Source organism: Ursus americanus, chromosome 15, assembly GCF_024610735.1.
Source record: "Ursus americanus isolate L20-20 chromosome 15, mUrsAme1.1.p, whole genome shotgun sequence".
NCBI lineage: Eukaryota > Metazoa > Chordata > Mammalia > Carnivora > Ursidae > Ursus > Ursus americanus.
This window is the reverse complement of record NC_142141.1, coordinates 39,052,334-39,076,542: the sequence shown is the minus strand read 5'-3', so window position 1 is coordinate 39,076,542 and position 24,209 is coordinate 39,052,334. Positions and strand designations below refer to the sequence as shown.

The following is a 24,209-nucleotide window of genomic DNA, read 5'->3' as shown; positions in this document are numbered from 1 at the left end:
TCAGAACCACTCACTCTGTACACTCAGCTCCCAGAGAGTTTGCCTTCCTGGGTCAATCTGAAGATCTTGGAATCTATGCCTTGCAGATGTTGTAAAGTTACCTGGCCTTGTATCAAGTGGATTCCATTTTGGAACATTCTCCTAATGTTGTAATTAATCAACTTAATTAAATAAACAATGCCTTGGTAATACCCCTTTGAAAGCCATGGCTGAAAAGGCTATGGATCCCTGATTAAGGAAACATACTATTGGCTCAAAGAAAACAGACCACTTGAGAAAAAAAAAAAAAATGTGTGTAGCACAGAGAACAAATATTTGCTGTTAATTGAAAGTAACTTCAGTTTGTAGTGCATCTTAAGACTAATCAAAATGAAATATAACAAGATTTTACTGGTTGGTGGGGGGAGATTCACATGGGAGGTCTGCCAGAGGGAGCCCAAGTCATATGAGGGGGGGACAGGGAGAAGCCTATTGAAAGGTGTCAGAACCTCAGCAATTTTAATTGTCACCCATGTAAGACAGTTACCCAATGCATGGTATCAGAGACTGAGCAGAGCGAGGAGGACATCCATCTGAGAGGGAATGTCCCAGCAGGGTGTTGAAATACTGACAGGATAAGGAGGGGTGGGGTGATGGTGACAACTGATGGAGGTGACTGAAGATTGGTTACATACAAGGAAATTGATCAAATAAGTAAACATAGCAAGCATAATGGGAGTCAAGTTTCTCACTACCTGTGAAGAGAATTACCAATATTAAAAAAAAAGAGAGAGAGAAAGAAAAGTAGAATAAACTCTATGTTGGATTACAACTGAAGGTAATTGGTATGAATCCAAGTTGTTGATGACTGTACAGATGCATATGGAAATAAAAATATAAATAGGCATAAGTATTATGCATATGTGTGTGTACATACATATATTGCCTAGGCCTGTTCACTTGAGGGTATTGGAAGAATGACTCCCCAGCAACAATGAGCACATCTGACACCCAGATCTTGGATTCTAAATACCATTCTCCTCTAAATGGAACCAGGACTCATTAGCAAAATGACTGACTTCAGAACTAGGGCTTAGGAGGTAGAAGATAACATTGAAACATTGTATTGCAAAAACAAACAAACAAACAAACCTCAAAGAAAGATGAGAGCTTGTCAAAAGGAGAGAGGAGTTAACATGAAAGGACCCACACTAGCTAAGTCTAGGAAAACTTAAGCAAATATATATAATAGTAATAAATTACTAGTCTTATAATAAGATAATCCATGAATCCATACTGATACAAATAGATAAATGAATAGAGAGATTGATGAGGAATGGGAACTTTATATCATTTTAAAGTATCTCCTCCCAAATAGTTGTTACAGATAAGAGCAGAAACAGTTCTTTAGAGGAGAAAAGCACATCAAATATCCCCTTAATTGAGTAAACAAAGAAAGCAAATCGGTAGTGTGAACAATCAAACACGTGTGCTACCTGACAGGCTCCAATAATATCTGCCCAAGATACATAGCCTGAATCTAATCATTAGAAAACGTCAGACAACCAAAACTGAGGGACACTCTACAAAATAACTCTGCTTTTTTTTAATCTTCAAAAGACCAAGAAAGTCAAAGGGAAACTGAAACACTGTACCAGATTGAAGGAGACCCAAGAGATATGACATTGAAAGGCAACGCATGATTCTGAAGTTCCTTCTGTTACAAAGGACATTGTTGGAACAATTAGTGAAACTTGAAAGGAGACAGAGAATGGGATGTTAGTATTGTATCACTTCATGTCCTGATTCTGGGGGTTGTGGCTGCGTGGAAGCTGCCCTTGCTTGTTAGAGATACACATGAAAGTATTTGGAGGTGAAGGGGCATCTAGTTGGCAATTTACTCTCAAATGATTCAAAACACAAATGTTGTCTTTTAACTTTACGTCCCACTTTTATGTGAGTTTGAGATTGTTTCTACTTAAAAAATATAAAATGTAACAGTTTGTTCTTATCCTTTCAAATAATTTAGCACTTGGTGGAGATACTATAGAATTGGTAATTAGAGAAGCTGGGGGCGCCTGGGTGGCTCAGTCATTAAGCGTCTGCCTTCGGCTCAGGGAGTGATCCTGGCATTCTGGGATTGAGCCCCACATTAGGCTCCTCCGGGGGGAGCCTGCTTCTTCCTCTCCCACTCTCCCTGCCTGTGTTCCCTCTCTCGCTGGCTGTCTCTCTGTCAAATAAATAAAATAAATAAAATCTTTAAAAAAAAAAAAGGAAATTAGAGAAGCTGAATAATGAGAAGTTAGTGGCCAATGGGGTGCCCATGCACGGTGGTCTCTGAGCAGGCATGCTGGCGGCTGCAGATGCTACCATTGTCATTACCTGTGTTAGTCCTGAACCACATGGGCACCAGTCCCTTTCTGTCATTTTGCCTTAAAGATTAAGCTAAATTAAAGAATAGTGTGCCCATTGTTCCTGAGGAGAGGAGAAAATTAGGGATGGAATGTATTAGGGAAACCTTGAGCACTACTGCCTTAGCAAAAGGAGAAAACATCATGTATTCATCCAACAAATATTTATTGACTGCCTTCTATGTCTGGACATTGGGGATATAGCAACAAATAAAATAAGCAGAGATTCCTTCCTCATGTTTGCATATGCCATGGCTTGAGCCCGGGGGAAAGAGAATAAACAAGTAAATATATAATATGGAAGACAGTGGTAAGAGCAGTGGAGAACAATGAACAGGCTAAGGAGAACTGGAAGTGATTGAGAGGGGAGGGTTCCTGTTTTATACAAGAGGGTCAAGAATGACCTCCACTAAGATGATTTTAAGGGACGGCATTAAGAATCTGGATGAAATAGGTATCTGGGAGAAGAGCATTCCAGGCCAAGGAGACAATAACAGGAAAGATCCTCGACTGGGAATAAGTAGGAATATGCTCAGAGAGCTCAAGAGGAAGCAAAGTGTTTGTTGTGACTGTAGTGTGTGAACAGAGGCGGCGTGCTGATGGACAGGGGACGGGAAGGTCATGAAGGCCCTTAGAGACCACAAGGAAGACTTTGGATTTTACCCTGACATGTTAAGAAGCCATTGGGGGTGGAGGGGTTGAGTACAGGAGTGACAAGAATTGACTTAGGACTTTTAAGATTTCTTGGGCTGCTGTAGAGAGAAACGGAGGAGCACAAAGAGCTGTTAGGAGGCCACTGAATTAACTCAGGTACAGGATAATGATGGATTACATCCGGCGGTAGCAGAAGACATGGTAAAAATTGGTCCAATTCTGGATTTATTTTGAAGGTAAAAACAACAAGACTTTCTAATTAATTGGATGTGTGAGGAAAAAGAACTCAAGATGGATTTCAAGGTTTTAGATTTGCCCATAATTGAGGTAGGGAAGATGAAAGGTAGAATAGAAATGGTGGGGGTGGGGACAATTGAAAGTTCAGTTTGAGACATGTTAAGATTTCTCTTCGGTGTCTGAAAGGAAATGTCAAGTAGGCCCTCGGAGTTCAGGGAGAGGTTCAGGTTGGGGTTATGCGTTTGGAAGTCATTATGGTGTTTGGATGGTATTAACAGCCTTGAAATGGGATGAGAATACCTACTGTATGGCTGTAGGGGAGAAGGTAAAAAGCACGAGGCTTGTAGTGTTGTGCTATAGACTAACTACCTGGGTCTCCCCACACACACCACTACACACAAACAAAATTCGTATATTGAAATCCTAAACCCCAGTGTGATGGCATAGGAAGGCAGGGTCTGTGGGAGATGATTACGTCCTGAGAGTGGAGGCCTCATGAACGGGATTAGTGCCCTTATAAAAGAGAGCCCACCTTTTCTACCATGCGAAGACACAGCGAGAAGATGGCCCCTGGGAACCAGGAAGCAGGCTCCCACCGGGCACTAACTCGGCTTCTCAGCCTCCAGAATTGTGAGGAATGAATTTCTGTTGTTTGTAAGCCACCCAGTCTTTGACATCTTTATTATATCAGCCCAAACAGGCTAAGACCCTGGGAATGCTCCAATATTTAGAGTTCCCGGAAATAAAGAGAAATCAGCACAGGAGACTGAGGAGAGCCCAACAAAATAAGAAGAGAATGGTGAGTGTGGTATCTTCAAAACCAAGTGGAAAGCGTTTCAAGGAGGAGTTATTCACTAGCTCAAACTGGAGTAAGGAGAAAAGTCCAGGCTTTACATATTCTGCTGCCCAGAAGAAAAAAAAAAATGGAAGAGAAAGACTGAGTTTGTTTGGTTAAGAAACGATAACTCCACCCACTAATAAATGTAGCTTATCAACATCCTTGAAATCTGACCAATCAGAAATTCTTTGTCGGAAAGCGGTGTCAGGAAGGTATGAATGTACCAAGGAAGGTCCACAATCTTAGCTTGTCCCACTTTTAATATATTCTTTTAACCCACAGAGCTCAACAAGAGCCTATGAGTAGCCTGGGCTGGCATTCTCCTCCTCCCGGGAGAGCTCCTGCCCTGGTCCCAGAGGGTCACTCCTCTGAGGTTCATCACTGCTTTCTCTTAGCCTCCCAGGGTCATTGAGAGCAGATCAGCTATGCCCCCAAGAAACTTTGAAATGAGTAAATGGGATTAGTTCAGATAGCAATAAAGATATACCATAATAGGACCCCCTTTTCTTGCCTTATTGAGGTATGATTGACATACAATAAACTGCATATGTTTAAAGTATACGGTTGTTGTTTTTTTATAGATTTTTATTTATTTATTTGACAGAGACAGCCAGCGAGAGAGAGAACACAAGCAGGGGAAGTGGGAGAGGAAGAAGCAGGCTCTTAGCGGAGGAGCCTGATGTGGGGTTCGATCCCAGGACTCTGGGATCACGCCCTGAGCCGAAGGCAGACGCTTAACGACTGCACCACCCAGGCGCCCCTAAAGTATACAGTTTTATGTGTTTGCGTGTACACACACACACACACCTGTGAAACCATCACCGCAGTAAGTTTGCACATATATGTGTAGGCCCACATGTGGTGCGTGTGTGCTAGTGTGCATGGGGCAAACCAGAAATTTCCTCCTGCTCCTTTGCAGTCCCCTCCTCCTGTCCCTACTTGTATGACCCCATAACCACAGGTAGCCACTCCCTGCTGTCACTGGACATTCATCAGCAATTTCTTGAATTTCACGTAAATGGAGTCATACAGTATAAACTAACTTTTGTCTGCCTTCTTTGACTCAGCATCATTATTTGGGTATTTTGTGTCCCAGTGCTCTGCTCCTTTTTATTTCTGCACAGAGTTCCCTTGTATGGATCTACCACTGTGGGCCCTTCGTTCACCTTGTCACTAATTTATCTGTTGGTTATTGGAAAACTGATGGAGTGAAAACGTGGTCAGAAACACCAAGCCTAAAATCAGCAGACGCGTGCATACTACTAATTCCTGTTACAGGTATTCCCTTGAAACTTAGGAAGCAAGGCCCCTAAGTCCTCCAACAATCGCATTTCAGTATATGTTTCTCCTCAGGATAAAGTGACTTTAAAAGATACACGTGAAAATACGACAAACAGGCTTTGAAGTTAACCCTGGATAAAGATAAAGCTTCTCTTTATGGTTCTGTAGAGTTTCAACACAGCTCGTCCACTCTGCCAGACAGAGGTGTAGGTTATCTCTGCCGCCACGAGAGGAGTATTTGTGGCATTTTGGATCTTCAGCGCACAGAAAGACAGGCTCTGTGCTCTCAGAGACCCTTTCATGAGGCCCAGGGGACAGCCAGCCAAGGGCTAGCTGCCTCTGCAGACACCTTTCTCTACCTTGGCCACACTCTCCAAATGGTGCCCGGCAGGATCACCTCCTTGGCTATAAGAAGGCCCTTTCTGTTGCTTCATAGCCCCTCTGAGTGTTGCAGATAACACTAACTCGCACTATTAGGCGATTGTTTGCTCTCCTATTAAGTCTGCCCCCAGTCTCCTGAAAGGCCTCCGAGAGCAAAGGGCTGTATTGCAGCCTGCAGTAAAGCAGGGGCTGTGATCCGATTAAGATGTGATTCTTTGTTTGAAGGTGAGAGGACTGATATGTGTATGGATAGACTGATGGAGTCTTTGAAACCCAATGTGAGAAAATTGGGTACACAAGATATGTTTATTGAATACGTGGATTAGTTATGTAAGGCAGAGAGAAATCTGTGACAGATTCATAGAAAGAACTGATGTTATCAAGTGGTGAATCAGAAAGCAGGCAGCCAAGCTGAATTTCCCACAGTGAGATTCAAGTTAATGAATTTCATGATTCCTTATGATTGATTTCCCCCTTGATTAAAAACTGTAGGTAAAAGGACTATGTTTTATTTATTATTGCATTTCTCTTAAGGATAAAAATGATAAATAATTATTTGATCCGACGATGGGTGGCTGGGAGACTTAGTGGGGAATGTTCTGGGAATGACCTGCTTTGAGACCCATGGACATATCTCTCCATTAAAAAGTTGGCTTCCTCTCCTAACTCCCACCTGGAATTGGGAAACAGATTCTGGTTTTAATATTAGACTATTCATTTCTCTCTTTGCCCTCAGAAATAAATATTCTCCTCTGTGGATATGCTGAAAGCCCCCCAAGTAGCCCCACCTTGGGCTGGTCTTCTCTTGAGACCTCCTCCACCCACTCTCTCTGTGTCAACAACTAGAAGGTTAATCCCTGACATAGCAGGGGCTGCCCACATATTCTGCTCTTATCTTTAATATTCCCATGCTGCTTTTTTCTTTGGAATTAAAGTGTTTGTCTTCCTCTAGGATTTTGAGTTGGAAGCTTAGATCATTGATGTTTAACCTCTTTTCTTTTTAAAAATATGCACTTACCGCTATAAATTTCCCTCGAAGCACCGTTTTGATTGCATCTCAAAATTTGATGCCATGGTTTATTATGATTTAGTTTAAAATATTTTGTAATTTATTTTATAACATTTTATATTTTAGTTCTTTAATCAGGGTTGTTTAAAGTACGTGGCTTAATTTTGAAAGATTGGAGGACTTATAGTAATCATTCTTTCTTTGATATCTAGTTTAATTCCACTGTGCTCAAAATACGTGTTCTGTATGATTTCAATCCTTTGAAATCTGTTGACACTTGGTTTTGGCTCAGCAAGTGGCCTGTCTTGGTGAATGTTTTATGCGTATTTGAAGAAAGCGTGCATTTGCTGGATGTTGAGAATACACTGTAGAACTTACCCTTAGGATGTGCCTCTTCCAGGGGTTAGACTGAAAGCCTAGACTTTACTTATTCCCCTCCCCTTTACTAAGCTTGAACTTCAGTCTTTATTGTCCCAGCACCGCACAGCTGTTGAGATAACTACTCAGTTAAGTAGCCTTCAACTCCTGTTTCCTGCTGGGTATTGTAACAGCCTGGCTTACTGTGGTAGTCAGCTTTCAAGACCATCCCAAGGACGTCTGCCTCCTAGTAATCATATTCCTGTATAACTCCCCTCTCCTTGAGTGTGGACTAGATTTATTTTTTTTAAAGATTTTATTTATTTATTTGACAGAGAGAGAGCACAAGCAGCGGGAGTGGGAGAGAGAGAAGCAGGCTCCCCGCTGAGCAGGGAACCCGATGTGGGACTTGATCCCAGGGCCCTGGGATCATGACCTGAGCTGAAGGCAGACGCTTAACTGCCGGAGCCACCCAGGCATCCCTGGACTGGATTTATGGATTGGCCTCTAAAGAATAGAATAGAGAAGAAGTGGTGGGAGCGTCACTTCTTTCACTAGATCATAAAAACACTATAGTTTTCATGCCAATTTCTCTGTCTCTCTCTCATCACTCACCCCGCTGGAAACCAGCTGCCATATTGTGAAGCAGCCCTATGGAGAATCCCACAGAGTGAGAGATCAAGGTCTGCCAACAACCTTGTGATTGAACTTAAAAGCAATCCCACTCCCTACCACTAAATCTATTAAATAAACCCGCAGCCCCAGCTGATAGCTTGCCTGCAACCTTATGATAGACCTTGAGCCAACCTGGATTCCTGACCCACACAAACGGTGAGATGATACTTCTTGTTTTAAGCCATAAAGTTTTAACATAAATTATTATTTGGCAAGAGATAACTAACACAGACAGAAATGGAAAAATAGAAAGAAGTAGATGGATTCAGGAATTTGGGGGGCTTGGTTTTGTTTTTGTTCTTGAGAACATGCTAACAAGACCTTCTGGATTGAGTTAAGTTGGTGTAAGGGAAAATGAGAGATAAAGAATTACTCTTGGGTTTTTGGTTCAAACAGTTATGTGAATGGTAATGCCTTCGACTAAGATTGAGAAATCTGAAGGAAATCAGCAACCATGCAGAGGCGCCAAGTAACAGTTGGATATGCACCTCTGCAGTTCTGGGTGTTAGAGCCTGGAAATCAGATCTGCGATGATAGTACTATCAACCTCACTGGTTTTCAGTATTAGGTGAGAAAATGCAGATAAAACCTTTTGCACAGTGCACACAGTTGTTACCTGTAGTGGGTAGAATTGTGTCCCCCTGGAAAGAAATGTTCAAATCCTAGACCCTGTTACCTGTGAATGTGACCTTGTTTGGAAATATAAATGTACATTCTTTGCAGATGTAATTAGTTAGGATGAGGTCATACGGATTAAAGTGGACCCTAATTCGATGACTGGTGTCCTTACAGAGAGAAAACAGAGACACAAAGATATACACAGAAAAGAGAATCCCATCTGAAGACAAAGACAGAGATGATAGTGATGCTGTTACAAACCAAGGAATCAACATAGACCCACCGGAAGTTGGGAGAGAGACATGGGATGTTTTCTCCCTCAGAGTCTCCAAGAAACCCACTCTGCCAACACCTTGATTTCCGACTGCTAATCTCAAAGATTTTGCGATAATAAATTCCTTTCATGTTAAACCACCTGTTTTGCTGTAATTTGTTACAGCAACCCTAGGAAAATAATATGTCCAAATAAATGTGAAATATGAGTGGTTATCATTTCTATTATTGTCATTCATATTGTGCCAATGTTGTTTTTGTTGTTATATATCCAAACACCTAGCACATTGCTTTGTGCATATTAGGAACTTAATTCATAATTATGGTAAAACAAAAATCCGTGATATCTTCAGACTGAAAAAAAGTAATGCACAGTGAAGGATAGCTGCACATATTCCAAAGAATGTTGAAAGAATAGATTCTTTTCTCCTCTCTTTTATCTGAAAACCCACTTTGTTTTGTAGAATCCCAGAATCGAGATTATATATCTCCTCTCTAACCTGACTGATGTAATTTCCTGCCTCCTCATTTAGATCCAGCTCAAGTTCTTCTGTCTTGCTACAGTCTACCCAGAACAGACTACCCATGTGATAACATGCTCCCCCAAACTCACACCCTAGCCTTTACTCACATGTTAGTTATATATTACATTCTTTGGATTATGAACTTATATACCTAAATGATATTTGACCACAACTGATATGTTTCTCTCCTTGAATTTTTTAGATGATGTTTGAGAAAAGTATCGTCCTTGCTTTTAAGATAAATTGTCTCAAATATCTTTAGTTCATGTTGGAAAGGTTCATTTCATATTTGAAAGGGGATTTTTGCTTCCATAACAAAGGCTTAGTTAAGTGATACTATAAATTCCTGAACATGAGCTCTGGTTCATTTTCAGAGAGCAGATTTGGAAATGAAGAACATTCTAGGCTCAGAAGCATTCTGGCAGCATTCTCAAAAAGTAGCACTTGGGAACAGCCTCTCCTGGGGGCTCAATCTGAGCTGTGCTGGCTAGTATTCAAGGCTGGTGTACCTCAGGAGCACAGGGCCCTCCCAGTCTCACAGTGAAGAAAATGTCATTGTTGGGCCCAAATGTGATTTTAGGGGAACTTGCCAAGACCTCCTTCTCTTCCTTTGCTTCCAATCCTAGTGTGTAATAAACCATCACTGGACATTAATTACTTTTGGGGACTTAATTTTTTTTTACGTGGAAAGTTAGAAAAGAAATAAAAGTCCAGATGTTCCCAAACTTGGGAAAAATTAGTATCATCTGGAAGAATGCTTTTAAAATGTAGAGTCTTGGGCCCTTTTCCAAATCCACCAAGAATCAGAATCTCTGGGCCAGCATGGGGCTGGGGGAAGAGTTGCAATTTATATTTTTAGCAAGTTCCCCACCTGACTCTGATGTCACCTGCTTAGTACCTATTCTCAGAATATTTGAAAACTATAATTCCTCCCATATACAGATATGAAAACCAAGGCAAAGGGCTGTCAGGATATGCCGTAGTCTTCCTTGTTTTTCAACAGCACCTTGAAAAAAAATTTTTTTTTTAAGAAAGGAGAGATAAAAATTTGATGGAGAAAGAACTGGTAAAACATGAAGTGAAAAGTGAGCTTGAAGGTGAGACTACTAAACAGAGATAAGAGGTGTCCACAGAGGCACCCTGTGAATTGGGAGCAATAACCAGAGGAGGGCTGATCTTTTTCAGATCAAACAGTTCAAAGGTGGATTGGTTTTGGTTTGTTCTTTACTGAAGCCCTGACGCCCTCTAGCCGGCAAGTAGAGAAGTCCAGAGTCCATAGTGAAGCGTCTTCTCTGCTTTGGAATTGGGTTCTTGCTTTGGAATCCAGATTGTTTCAGTTTACCTTCATATGTTTTGGAGACCATATTTCTTTTTTAACTAAGTATTTTACTATCTCCTCTGCTTTAAAGTCACATCCTCTTGATCTCTGTAAGTAAAGTTGTGGACTCTGCAGGCGAGAGGACAGCCATGCCTAAGATATTTTTGTCTCAGTTTCATTGGGGACAGTTAGGAAAACATTTCAAATTTCTTAAGTTCACCCTAAAAAAGTGCAATTTACACTAGAGCAGTTGAAGTGGCATTTAAGTAAACTGCCGTTTGAAAAGTAATTCAAATGGCTTACACTGGTTCCCCTTGTCCAAAGTAACTTAGAAGATTCCTTAGCATTTACTTCCACTGATCTGAAAAACACCTGCTAAAGAGTTCTGATTATAACAGTAGTGAAAGTAAGATGCTGGTGGTCCAAAAATAGTCTATGGAATCCTGTATTCCAACTGCATCAAGGTAAAGAGAATGCATGTGAGTAAACAATTTGTGGAAGAGCTTTGGGCTAAGAGCTGGACAGGTGGTATCTAACATCTGTGAACTCAGCTCACCGATGATATATTCTCTGCTTAGCCTCAGTTCTCAGAATATACCAAAGGCAGAGGGCAACACTTGAACCCAGAGTTTTGCTATGTGAGGACACTTTGAAAATCCTGACAGTCACAGGCACCAAGTAGTTAGATAATTAAAGAAGGAGAAATGGAGCTTGTGTTTGTGTATCTGGTTAAAGCCCATCATCTGACTTAGGGTCTGGTCATGAAAAGAGGTTGCTCATTGCTTTTAAAAATAAAAATGGGCAAGAGATAGTGAATTTATAGAACCATCTTTCATCAAATGGGATCGTTTCAAAGATAAAGTGGGAGTAAAGAAGAAAGAAAAAAATTCTAATACCTGTATTTATGTTTGGGAATAAGAAAGAAAAATGCATCGCAAATCAAAGCTGACTTTCTCCAGCAGCAGATGAAAATAAAGGGTTACAACCATCTCCTGAAACTTTGAAATGGAAAGGGGGTAATCAGCTGGTGGGCTTTGCCAGCTACCCACAGCTTCCTCCTCCCCGAGGCGGGCGTGGCGAAGTTCAGCACCTCGGAAAGCGCCCCCTCATCCCCGGCGCGGGGGTTACGCATGCTCCCTGGGAGCCCGCAGCCTAGGCTTTGCGGGTGCGAATATAACTCGGGTGGCCGCCGCTGGCAACTCTCTGGGAGCTGACAACAGCGGAGAGATGAAGGCGCGAGGCAGGGTGGTCGAAAGACTTCCAGAGGGTCAGAGCGAAGCAGACAGAACTCTATCTTTTTCCTCTCAAAGGACAGAAACCTCATCTTAACACGAGCAGAGGAAACCGACAAAGGTATTTGAAAGAGGAGAGGGCCCCCAGTAGTGGTCCTGAGCGGCAGGGGTATAGGCTCGTGCCCAACAAAGCCAGTGGGGGAACGTCTGAATCGTACAGCAAGGACCGGGAGACTCCGACCTTGGCCAGAGAACCCTTGGATGCCCACCTTTCGCCTCAGGAGCTGCACCGCTCAGCTGTAGAACTCCCCTCCAGAACAGAGGCCAAGCGCAACTCCGGCACCCAAGGCTGGGTACCCTGTGCGGGGAAAGCGTTTGGCATCCAGTTCCCGGGAGCTCTCTACAGCTGCGGCTTTGAAAGCTCCCACGCACGCCCTGCGCGCTCGCCGGAACAGAACCCCAGCGAGTTGGACTCGCTTGGGTCTTGACTTCCTCCCCCACCCCTCGAACATGACCTAGAGGCACCTGCGCTTGCAGGTGGGCGCTGCAGCCACGACAGTCACCATGAATAAGGAGGCTGGCGGAGACGAGCTCGCAGAAGTCTTCAGTCTGATCCCGTACCTTCTGCAGGCGGCCAACACCAGCGGCAACGCGTCGTCCCAGCTCCAGGACTTGTGGTGGGAGCTGGGGCTAGAGCTGCCGGACGGCGCGGCGCCGGGGCATGCCCCGGGCACCGGCGGGGCAGAAAGTGCGGACCCCGAGGCCCGGGTGCGGATCCTCATCAGCGTGGTGTACTGGGTGGTTTGCGCGCTGGGGCTGACGGGCAACCTGCTGGTGCTCTACCTGATGAAGAGTAAGCAGGGATGGCGCAAGTCCTCCGTCAACCTCTTTGTCGCCAACCTGGCGCTGACAGACTTCCAGTTCGTACTCACCCTGCCCTTCTGGGCGGTGGAAAACGCTCTCGACTTCAAATGGCCGTTCGGCAAGGCCATGTGTAAGATCGTATCCATAGTGACGTCCATGAATATGTACGCCAGCGTCTTCTTCCTCACCTCCATGAGCGTGGCGCGCTACCACTCGGTGGCCTCGGCTCTTAAGAGCCACCGGACCGGAGGACATGACCGGGGTGACTGCTGCGGCCAGAGCCTGGCGGGCAGCTGCTGCTTCTCAGCCAAAGCGCTGTGCGTATTGATCTGGGCCTCCGCGGCGCTGGCCTCGTTGCCCAACGCCATCTTCTCCAACACCATCAAGGTCATGGGCGAGGAGCTGTGCCTGGTGCGCTTCCCGGACAAGTTGCTGGGCGGAGACAGACAGTTCTGGCTGGGCCTCTACCACTTGCAGAAGGTGCTGCTAGGCTTTGTGCTTCCGTTGTGCATCATCAGCCTGTGCTATCTGCTGCTGGTGCGCTTCATCTCCGACCGCCGCGTGGCCGGGACCGAAGGAGGAGCCTCAGCGGCCCGGGGCGGCCTGGCCGCAGCCAGCGCCCGGAGACGGTCCAAGGTCACCAAATCAGTGACCATCGTGGTCCTGTCCTTCTTCCTGTGTTGGCTGCCCAACCAGGCGCTCACCACCTGGAGCATCCTCATCAAGTTCAACGCCGTGCCCTTCAGCCAAGAGTATTTCCTGTGCCAGGTATACGCGTTCCCCGTGAGCGTGTGCCTGGCTCACTCCAACAGCTGTCTCAACCCTATCCTCTACTGCCTGGTGCGCCGCGAGTTCCGCCAAGCGCTCAAGAGTCTCCTGTGGCGCATCGCGTCGCCTTCTCTCACCAGCATGCGCCCTTTCACGGCCACCACCAAGCCAGAGCCCGAGGATCAGGGGCTGCAGGCCCTGGCACCTCTCCACCCGACCGCGGAGCCTGACCTGGTCTACTACCCGCCCGGCGTGGTGGTCTACAGTGGGGGGCGCTACGACCTGCTGCCCAGCAGCTCCGCCTACTGACTCAGGCCCAGGGGGCAGAGGCCCAGCAAAGTGGCCTTCCCCGAGAAGGGAAAGAGGAGAGCGGATTAGGAGATGCTGGGGGCCCGCCGGATCCAGAGGTAGGAGGGATCAGGATAGGGAAAGGCGCAAAGGAGCAGCCTGTGAAAAGGCGGGGAGGGAGGGCAGGGGGTGCTGTCTGTGGAGAAGGAAGGCTTAGAAACCTGGTGGAGACAGGACGCTGGAAAAGGGGCCGAGGTCGGCCTCGCAGGGCCAAGCCACAAGCCTTCGTCCCCTTCTCTCCCCACACACCTCTTCCACTTCCTAAGCTGTCAACCCTGGGCGGCGTGGGGGCGCCCAGAAGCGGAGAAAGGAATCAGGAATGTAGAGAAATTGGGGCACGAGGAAGTGGGGCTCAGCCAAACGGTGCGCAATTGAACGCATTTATTCCAGCGATTTTTATGGAGCTCTCGAAGGGGTCCTCAAAGTGCGTCCAACTGGGGAAGCCGCCTACAAAACTTTTCCTTTGCGCCTTGGCACGCGAGACCGCCACCGAGCCATCTGACTTGCTGCGTGGCTGCGTAGGGGACCTAGTTTGGGAAGAAGAAACCTTTTCGGAATCGGAAGGAAGGGACAATCCTGATCCGCCCTCCAGAGAAAGGCACCGCGAGAGGGGCACCTCCCACGGGGCCGTTGTATCGTTTACCATCCCGGACAGGGTGAGTGGGTACGCGGGAGCCGGACTCTGTGCTTAGAAGTCGCCCGAGGCAAAACACTTGTCTCCAACCGCGCTAGGGATTCGCTGGGGAGTGGCTTCACGACGGGAGGGAGCGGACGCAGTGTGAGGAGAGGGGACTGAATAGAGACTTCTTCAGGCCACCCCCTCTACGGGAAAAGGGGAGCTCACGCGCTCACTCGGTGACCGAGCAGGAAGTGAGTGCACCAGACATTGGAAGCCGGGACGTCCCGGTTCTCCGGAGAGCGGAGTGGGTGCCTGGAAACGCCATGCGCTGCGGTCTGCGCGCGGCGGGTGAGCTGTGCCCTGGAGCAACTTGAAAAGGTCTGTGTAGACAGGCCTGGGAGTGGGGACTTCTCTGCAGCTCCCACCCCCGCCCCCATCTTCGCGAATCCGGATGTCCGTTTGATAGGGACTCGGAAACAACCAGTAGAGGGGTGGCTCCGCCAGGGATTTTGTAGCCTTAGGTAGAAAACTAAGATGCCGTAGAAATGTGCGGGGGCGGGGGAAGGGGAGGACTCCTGGAAACCAAATTCCTAGAACCAAATTTCAACAGGAGGGGTGGGGTGGGAAAGGGAACGGAAGAGTGAAGTAAAATCTGTCCTAAAGGCAAGAGAGTACAGAGAGCCTGTTCTGAGGGGATCCCCAGAATTTCTGGTGTGGGATTCTTTCTCCTGCTATGGAGAGGACAAGGTGGGGAGTAAGACTTCCCATAGGACACGACGTTAACCAAGTTCCACTATTCTAAGGAGTGCTCTGCGCAGTGAGCCTGTATTATAAATTCTTCCTTAACCCCCAGGCAATCTAGGGAATCCTCTCTGAAGAGTGACACATTTCTTATGACAATTCTGTTCTGGTCACAGCGTGAGGATGCTTAGAGAATGGCGATCAAACATCAGTTACCCATCCAGCCCCCAGTTTTGACAGAGGTGCTACTGTTCTCTTGGGCGATCTAGGTTGGGGTAAAACAAGAAGAAAAGCCCAGCAACACGGGCATCTATAGGTGTGGTTATTTTAATACAATAAGTAATCATTATATAAACATGTCTGTTTAAACAGCCTCTCAAACTGTCAATCTTTTTGTAATTTTGTTGGAAACTTCCTTATATTGTCTGAGATTTGAGGTCAGTGCGACCATCTACAGCCCTGGCCTCCCTTATCCTGTGACACAGCACCAGGCAGTTACTCAGCCTTCATACCTTTGCCACAAAAACAAAAGCTTCCTGAGCTCCTCAATCCTGAGCAGTCTTGAGAAGTTAACTTTTTTAGAAAACAGAAGAATGTGTTTGTTTTAAAGTAGTCAAATTTGGGGGCACCTGGGTGGCTCAATCGTTAAGTGTCTGCCTTCAGCTCAGGGCCTGATCCCAGGGTCCTGGGATCAAACCCTGCGCCAGGCTCCCTGCTCTGCTGGGAGCCTGCTTCTTCCTCTCCCACGCCCCCTGCTTGCGTTCCCTCTCTCTCTGGCTGTCTCTCTCATTGTCAAATAAATAAATAAAATCTTAAATAAAATAAAGTAGTCAAATTTGGGACCCACGCACGGCTGGCTCAGTCAGTAGAGTATGTGACTTTTGATCTCTGGGTCCTAAGTTCAAGCCCCATCTGGGGTGCAGGGTTTACTTTAAAACATAAACATAGAAAGTAGTCAAATTAGTCTTTCTTTGCCCTTTAGGAAGAAAAATTATTGATACTGATATTACATAGCAATTGGGCTAATAAAAATTGAACTGCGGGGCGCCTGGGTGGCTCAGTGGGTTATGTGTCTGCCTTTGACTCAGGTTGTGGGATCTCAAGCCCTGCATGGGGCTCCCTGCTCAGCGGGAAGTCGGCTTCTCCCTCTCCCTCTGCAGCTGCCCCTGCTGTGGGCACTCTCCCCCTCTCAAATAAGTAAACTCTTTTTAAAAATATTGAACTGCAAGCTCCTCCAAGTCCCCAAAACAAAATAAACAGGCAAGTGAACACCCAGAAAGAACAAACAGTAATAGCTTGGCTGTGTATCCATGTATAATGTTGATATTAGACTTTTACTGAAAGATTCTCTATATCAAAGGAACTTGCCATTTCAATTCTGACAATAAAATACTGTGTTGGTAGCTTGGGGTTTTTAGGAAAGTATATTGAAGTGTGTGCTTCCCGTGATGGACCCTAGGAAAACAGAAGGCACTAGGGACAAGGCCTTCATGAAAGAACACTGCTACAAGAATCAACTGGTCCCCATCTGAACCTGAGGGCTTCTGTGAACATGGCTGGAGGGAGCAGAGACTATGACTTCCGTCTACCACAAAGACAAAAAAATAAGCTAGGAAATGGCCATATTTATTTTATTCTTTTGAGTGCCAGTTGTGCGCCAAGCCCTGTCCTGGGTGCTGAGGTGACATACATCAACTAGACAGGTTACTGAATTTTACATCTAGGAGGAGACACAGCCATGTCTACGAGGTAAATAAGTCATGAAACAATGAGTTGAAAGTCATAGCAAAGCTTAAAGAAAGTGCTATGGGAATATAGGGGATGGAAAGATCGGCTCTGCTGGGGGGTCAGGGACTTCCTCACCAAAATAGTACTTGAGGTGGACCTGGAAATATGGGTACAATTTAGATGGGCAGGAACGGCCATTCAGACGGGCGGTGGGCACATAAAGAGGACGTTTGAAGCTGAGGGAAAGCGATGATTAAAGGTCTGGCATTGGAAAGTCAGCTGCATGGTGGGGAAAGCAGGAAGCAAGCAGCTGGGCTTCCTTTTCTTCTATAGAATTTTCTGGGGTTTCTGTTCAGAATTTAGGTGTCCCCGTATTAGTTTTATTTGTCTGGGAATGGAACATTTTTGTCCCAGAGAGAACATGTCACCAGTATACTGAGAACAAGTACTTGAGGTCCCAAAAGTGGTTAAAGGCTTTTAAAATTGGCTTCTATCCACTCAGTCAAACCGCAGTGGAGACGAGTTAAAAGAGCAGAGTGTTTATTTGAATATTTGAGTGTACGTGAGTGCATATGTATGGGGGGGGCGCATGCTCTAGCTCCTTTCTTCATGCCAGCAGCCCACCCAGTGCTCCAGCTGAAAAGTCACTTATAATAAAGACCATGCCCTGTGGTTGGCCAGACATGATGACTTTTAACTTCTTGGGGTCCAGGTAAGATGGTCCTCTGCTGCAGGTCATGCTCCTAGCTCCCCCATTCATTGATTTCAAAATCTTCAATCACCAGAACAGTCTTTGGAGAAATGATCAGGAAATAAACATTGAACTCTGCAAATAATTCCATTTTAAAATCTTACAGAGGCCAAAGACAGGTGCGTAAAGCAAGGGAGGTAGCTCGGTGCTGTTTCTTTTATAAATGTAGGGTACTGAGTCACATGGGGTCCTCTGAACATTTACTCATCATCATCCCACACTTACGGGGAAGGGGGCCAATGTTATCCCTGGTCGCTCCTCTAACTCAGTCATGACCTTGCAGCTCTAGGATAGATAATGTGGTGGAGAAGGAGGAAGGAAGACTGGGGAAGAGGGAGTGGTTTTGAGTGTTGACTATTTCGTGTGATTTATTAAATAGTGTACTGAAAGTGAAAAAAACAGCATAGCTGTATGGGGACAGAATGGTCATCCATGTACCAGTTGTTCACCTTTGTAATCGTGAGGCTGCCTGGGAGCTGTGGCTGCCACTGCCTGGGGTCACGAGAGAGGGTCATACCGCATATCATCCAGAAAAGATCACAATTCAAAATTTGAAGGACGGGTTTCTACTGAACACGCATCGCTTTCCAGCTATTGTAAAGTAAAAAAAAAACAAAAACAAAACTTTTTTTAAGTTGAACCATCGTAAGTCAGGGACTATCTGTCTATATGAGCAAATTAAATATGAATTAAATATGAGTAAATTAATATCATAAAATAAATCATCAGCAATATTTTGAGTATTGGTGAATTAATGAAAAGTATAACCCTCTGACAAAATACAGACCTCTGATTAAGAGGGAAAAAAAACAACACATGATAGAATAAACCCAATTGTGTGTAGAACTAGTCTGCTTCTCAAGCTCTGTCAAGGTCAGGAACACCCTGAGAGGGAGGCGCTCTCTCCCTCACTCAAACTTTGCTGCAGTGAATGGAGGCAGGGCCCAGCCTTTCCTAAGATAAATGATGCCTGAAATCTGGAAACTGCTGTGCAGAGAGCTGGCAGAAAGTGAGGTGTGGGCAGCCCAGTGCGACTGAAGCCATAACACAGGGCATCCAGGGGGCAGACCCCAACACGGCGGAGCCAAAAAAAGAGACTGATCTCCTGCCATGGACATCCCTGTGTCTGTGGGTAGGGCCAGTGTTTATTGACCTAATCCACGTATCTAACAAAGAGAGCCACAAAACAGCAGCCGACCAGCGCCACGGCAGAGGCCGTGATCACCACGATGACGCTCCCAGCCTTGTTGACCAGAAAGCCCAGGCCACCTCCAACCAGGATCTGAGCCAGCTGTACCATGCAGGTGAGGACGGCGCAGTCCAGGCCCTGCCCTCTCCCGCCGCCATCCCGGCCCCCTCCTGGGGCCTGGTGTCTCTGCAAGGGAAACACAGGAACACACTTAATCTACATGAACGGTCCTTTAGGGCAGAAGTCGGCACACCTTTTCTGTGAAGAGCCCGGGAGGAAATCCTTTCAGCCTGTGGGTCCCCTGGTCTCGGCAGCAACCGCGCAGCTCTGCCTTCGTAGCGGAAAAGCAGCGACCGTGGATAACTGAGTGGGTGTTCCAATATCACTTAATGGACCTTGGCATGTGAATTTCATGTCATTCTCACTTGTCACAAATGCTATCCTTCTACGGATTTTCTTTTAACAAATCATTTAAAAATTTTAAGAGAATTCTTAGCTCACAGGCTGTACAAAAACAGGGGGCAGGCCACAGGTGGCCCATGAGACATAGTTTGCCAACCCCTGATTTAAGGTCACCAAGAAGCTGCAGGAGGCTGTTTTTCCTACCCACCCCGGAGTTTTAAACTCCCCCTGTTAATGCCTACCAAGGTTAAGCCGTTAAGATATGCAAAATCATCTCTTCCTAAGAAGTCAATAAGAACAATGTAATGGAAACTCAATAAATATGCCATTCCTTTCCTTCCCTTATGTTAGAAGTTCAAATATGTTTAAGAAGGGTGTTGAAGCACACACCCGCACAGGAGAAGCAGCATAAAAAACCCAATCCAACCTCTCAGAGCGCGGCTGGTCTGAACTGGTTGATGATGTTGCCATTCATTGGGTGTCTTTTATGTGCTGGGCCTTATGCAAGGTTCTTTGGCTTGTATCGCATCACCTCATCTTCCCCTCCTCCCTGGATGCACTTGTCATCATCCCCATAGAACAACAATAATACTAACTACCATTTTTTGAGTCTTTGCCAGGTGCTAGGTAGGCACGACGCTAGACGCCCCACCTGCACTACCTTGTTTAATTTCATTCTCCAGCCACTCCATAAGGTGGGCATATTATTCCCATTTGCTTGATTAGGAAGCTCAGGCATTGGAGTCTGAATGATAATTCCTACACCATTAAGTAAAAAAAAGCATTGCGCAGAAAAATGCACATTATACTTTGAATACGAGGGGGAAAATAAGAAAACAGATTCATACTTGCTTGATGTTCATTTTAAACTACGGGAAAGATAAGCAAGAACCTAGCAAGAGCGCTCACATGTAGGCCCCAGAGGGAGACAGGAAACGTGTAGGTGGGAGCCACTTCCGGTGTGCACGTGGATATCACTGGCATTATTGAACCATGTGAACATACCACCTTAACTAAAAAGGAACTGATATTTAATAAGTAAATGAATAACACCCCCCATGTCGCACACCTGCGAAGTAGGGGCAGCAGGATTTGAACCCAGGTTTCTCTGAGTCCAAACATGCGTGTTTTTGTCCTCGTATGGCCTTTCTCCTAGGAGAGACAGTTCTTCACGATAACTGTCTCTAACAGCAAAACCCTTGCATGCATCAGAACATTCGTGACACTGTTTGCCAGGAAGTGAGGACAGCCACAAACTCTCCTTTAGAAAGTTCTAACTCCTAGTGCCACTTCACCCTGCAGCCTTTGTCAGGTCAAGCGCTAGAGAAGACGGCCAGCGCTGCAACCACATAAATGTGTTCTGTTTCTCTGGTGTCACGCTTCCAGATAGCTGGCAGTTCTCTCTTTAGCTCTTGTATCACTACACCAGGTAAGGAAATGTGACGCCTATTGTCATGGAGAACAAGGGACATCTTTTGAAAAGAAGAGGTGGTCATCTTAGAGCAGAAATACCCAACCTACTGTTCTTGGGGGCCAGCTTGGTGTCTTGTCCTCCAGCCTGAGCTCCAAGGCAGAGATGGGGCAGCCTCCCTGGAGGCAGCTGGTGGGGTGATCACCAGCAACCTCGGCTTTCCTCCCTGCACACAGCGTCTGGCTTACTAAAACCTGCACTCCAAGGGGAATGCGGGCTAGGAATCTCCTACCTTTAACCAATAATTGCCAGAAATTCCACCTTTGCAGCCATGGGGTGGGGGACCCAGAAATGCTGCAGGTGCATGGGACATTGGGGCAGTTGTCAGAATTCCCAGGTTCCCCTTTCTTTGTCTTTGTGTGACACACCGTGGGCTGGTTCCTCAGCATTACTGAGCCCCCTTTTCCTAATCAGATAACGGAGCATAACAGGACCCGCTCTACTGCTCTCCAGGTGCCCAGGGCTCCTGAGTAAGGAGGAGGGTGTGGGTTGGGAAGGTGCTCAGGCTTTGGTCAGACCATCATTACGTTTGGCTGGGCGTTTCAGAGCTGCTGTTTCAGGGCCCTTATTCTCCAGCTCTGCCCTACACTTTCCTACCACACCCCCCAGCCTTCCGGCGAGGTCCAGGGACGCACCTTCTCCTCCTGCTCCTCGCGGTGGTACTTGGCAATGAGGTTAAAGGGCACAGTGTACAGAGTGCTGGACATCACACCAAACAAGGTACACAGAGCCAAGGTGGAGTAGACGTTCGGGAAAAGCCCAATAAATCCTGTCCCCAGGCCGAATAGCAAATACCCCATGAAGTAAAGACCCTTTAATCCGATGTAGGTTACCAAAGGTTTCTGCAAGTCTGTGGGAAGAAAGAAAGAAATTACGGCTGGCAGCGTCTCACAGCATTTGGTAATTTCAGACAATCTTTTCGTTTGAAGATTCACTTTTTTTAGGAGCTTTCCGTCGATACCGAATCGGGAACAAAAGAACCTCCTTATCTGTGCTTAAAAACAGCTGGCTTCTGGAATCGGTTTTAAATCCTGTGCATGCAGAGGGCTGGAAATTGCCCCGCTAGGTCAATTGTCTTCCTCCACAAGGAAGGACCAGGCGCTGGGGCAGGCAACTGAAGAGCAACAGGTGCAGAGAGGGGGCTATGGTGGACTGTGGGGGTGCAAGATGTGGAAGAAGACTGTGTCTTTCTGATTCACAGAGTCTGCCCTAACAGGACACAAACAACAATCCAGGCGTATCTTGGCCCCATGGCCCAGAGTCAAGTTGGAGGAAACTGAAACTACCAGATTTTAAAAATGATCCAGGTCACCTGGTCCCTCCACCTCCATTTGAATGTCTTCTGCATACTTGAGAAGGAAAGCCTAAGAATGTTCTTTATCTAAAGACAGGTTCCCTGACTTGCCAAAACTTCCCAGGGACCCTCACTGCACCTCCCCATTGTGGGCTCCCTCCCTGTCAGTCCATTTCCTTCACTTCTCAAAACCTCAGCTTCCTCATCTAAAAAAACCTAAAACAAACGAACAAACCAATAAATGGGCTAATGAAACCCTTCTCTGTGTTTTTTGTCGGGATCGGACAAGATCCAATGCTTGTGACATACTCAGCTCAGGACCAAGCCCATAGAAGACCTCGATTCATGGTGACTATTGTTATTTCAGCAAATAGAGGCTCCCGCTGAAGACGGTTATCTCTGAACTTGGTTCCCCCCAGCAGGTAAACTGGGCCTGCTCATGAGAGTGCTGTAGCAGGGTTCATTCTTAAGAACTGAAAATTCTGCTTTTAAAATGTTTTACTGTTTTCCACCGTGGTAGGAAAACTCCCTAAAAGTCTTCGGTCTTTCTCTTTTAAATAGCTGTTTCTCATCCATAGGTTCCCTGTCTTTCCCCTGGCCATTCTACTGGAACACATGAACCCAGGGGATGAATGATAAAGACCTGAAATGTGTCTATTCAAGAATGAAATTCTCCCTACCTATCCAAGTAACTGTTGGACTGACATCACAGAAACAAGAAACCTAATCTGTATTACATTTGAATCAATTAGGAAACTAAACACTGTCTCAGATCCTCCCATGGAAGTCAGAGCTCTGAAAATGATAAGTGGGCAATGTTGCTTCCTCTGGTAAGTTCATACCATCCCTGGGGGCTGTTGTCAAGGTTGAGAGAAAAAGCAGTATAGAGCTAGGTCAGTTTCTGTTTGCTTAATGATTATATTTATATGAAAAGTGTAATCTAGGTGTCTCAGGACCTAAAAGACACCATCAGTATTCACTGGGGAAATGCTCTCATCCAATATGTAGGCCAGCCAAGAAGAAGGCAAAGAAGTATAAAGAGCTATTTGGAAACATAAGTAACTTCAGAACAAAGGCTGAAAGCCAAGCAAAGAATCCTTTATCCATGAAGAGAAATCAGTAAGTGTAAGGGTAAAGCTGACTCGCCCTCCACTGGGTCTAATGTCCTCACACTGTGCCTCTCCTTAGCATTGGAGGTCAATGATGGATTTAAGCACCAACTATGAATAGTAGTGTAGGATACGAAAAACTGGCCACATTTCAGTACTTAATATTGCTATTTTCACGGATCTAAGTATGCTTGCTACGCAAAAGGAACTTGAAAATACCATACCTCACCCTCCACCCCAGCAGCCAGATTGCCCTGCCAAACTCCATCTGGATAGAAATTCTAGATCTGCATCTGATGTTATGAGATGAGTCCAAGATAGAGGGGGGTGCACTCTGGAATTGAAGGAAATGACTGATTTTGCTCAGGGTGGGTTGGAGTGCAGCGGGAAAGAACTTGGAAGATTTAACAGAGAAGGTCACATTGGAGCCGAGTCTAAAAGCATGATTAGTAGTTGTCTAGATGTGGAGTCAGAGAGCACCTGGAGAAGGAGAAACCAAAAGCAGTAGGAAATACACAGAGCTGAGAAAGTCTGTGCAGTGAGTCATCAGCGGTAGTCAGTCTGAAAGGGGGTTAAAGAGGGCAAAGTGTGAAGGGGACCAAACTGAAAATCATGGAATGCCAGGCTGAGGACTTTGACTTTATCTTAGGGTCCCAGAGAGCCCCTGAAGATCCTTAAGGGCTGGTTGGTATTTTCTAAATAAAATTTTAGTTCTAATTCAAGGTAAAGGAATCCCATAGATTTATACATTAATATAACTTTGGAAAACTATTCAAATAATAGTTTATCATATACAGGGCTTTTAACTCAAAAGGGCCTAAAAATAACATGCATTTTAATCTTCAAATGCCATGAAAGTCATACAAGAACTAAGACTAGACTAATGGAATGTTCCTAGTAGGGATTATTTGAGAGAAAATTGTTTTTAATTGACACAAAACTAAAATGCGTATTACTTGTGGGAAAATGGGCTCCTCTTACAAGAATGAGGGTGGTAGTCCCCCCACCTCTTGAAAACACAAAAGATTGATGAATAATTAGGCCCTTTTAGTTTACCACTCTCTGATTCTATTTTAAGTACTTGAAATCTTTCTCCTGTGATTTTCTTAGTGCATGTACTCTAGGGGGGGGAAAGGAG

General features: G+C 45.6%; 2 protein-coding genes across 4 annotated transcripts in view; one reads left to right on the top strand and one right to left on the bottom strand.

The window, feature by feature from the left end:
* Positions 1-12,336: 12,336 nt before the first annotated feature.
* Positions 12,337-13,849, top strand: RXFP3 (relaxin family peptide receptor 3). Its single transcript, XM_045787416.2, has one exon. The coding sequence runs from the start codon at positions 12,352-12,354 to the stop codon at positions 13,726-13,728; it is 1,377 nt and encodes a 458-aa protein (XP_045643372.2). The 5' UTR covers positions 12,337-12,351; the 3' UTR covers positions 13,729-13,849.
* A 4,376-nt stretch (positions 13,850-18,225) lies between these two features.
* SLC45A2 (solute carrier family 45 member 2) overlaps positions 18,226-24,209 on the bottom strand; it is a 30,589-nt gene continuing 24,605 nt past the window's right edge. For 2 of the 3 annotated variants that reach the window (XM_045787417.2, XM_087867759.1), the window contains exons 6-7: positions 21,304-21,518; positions 18,226-18,981 (exon numbers count right to left, since the gene is read on the bottom strand). In XM_045787417.2, the coding sequence (XP_045643373.2) occupies positions 18,760-18,981; positions 21,304-21,518 (437 nt within the window). In that variant the 3' untranslated portion in view covers positions 18,226-18,759. The remainder of the gene's footprint in view (positions 18,982-21,303; positions 21,519-24,209) is intronic. The other variant, XM_087867758.1, reaches the window with a different exon arrangement.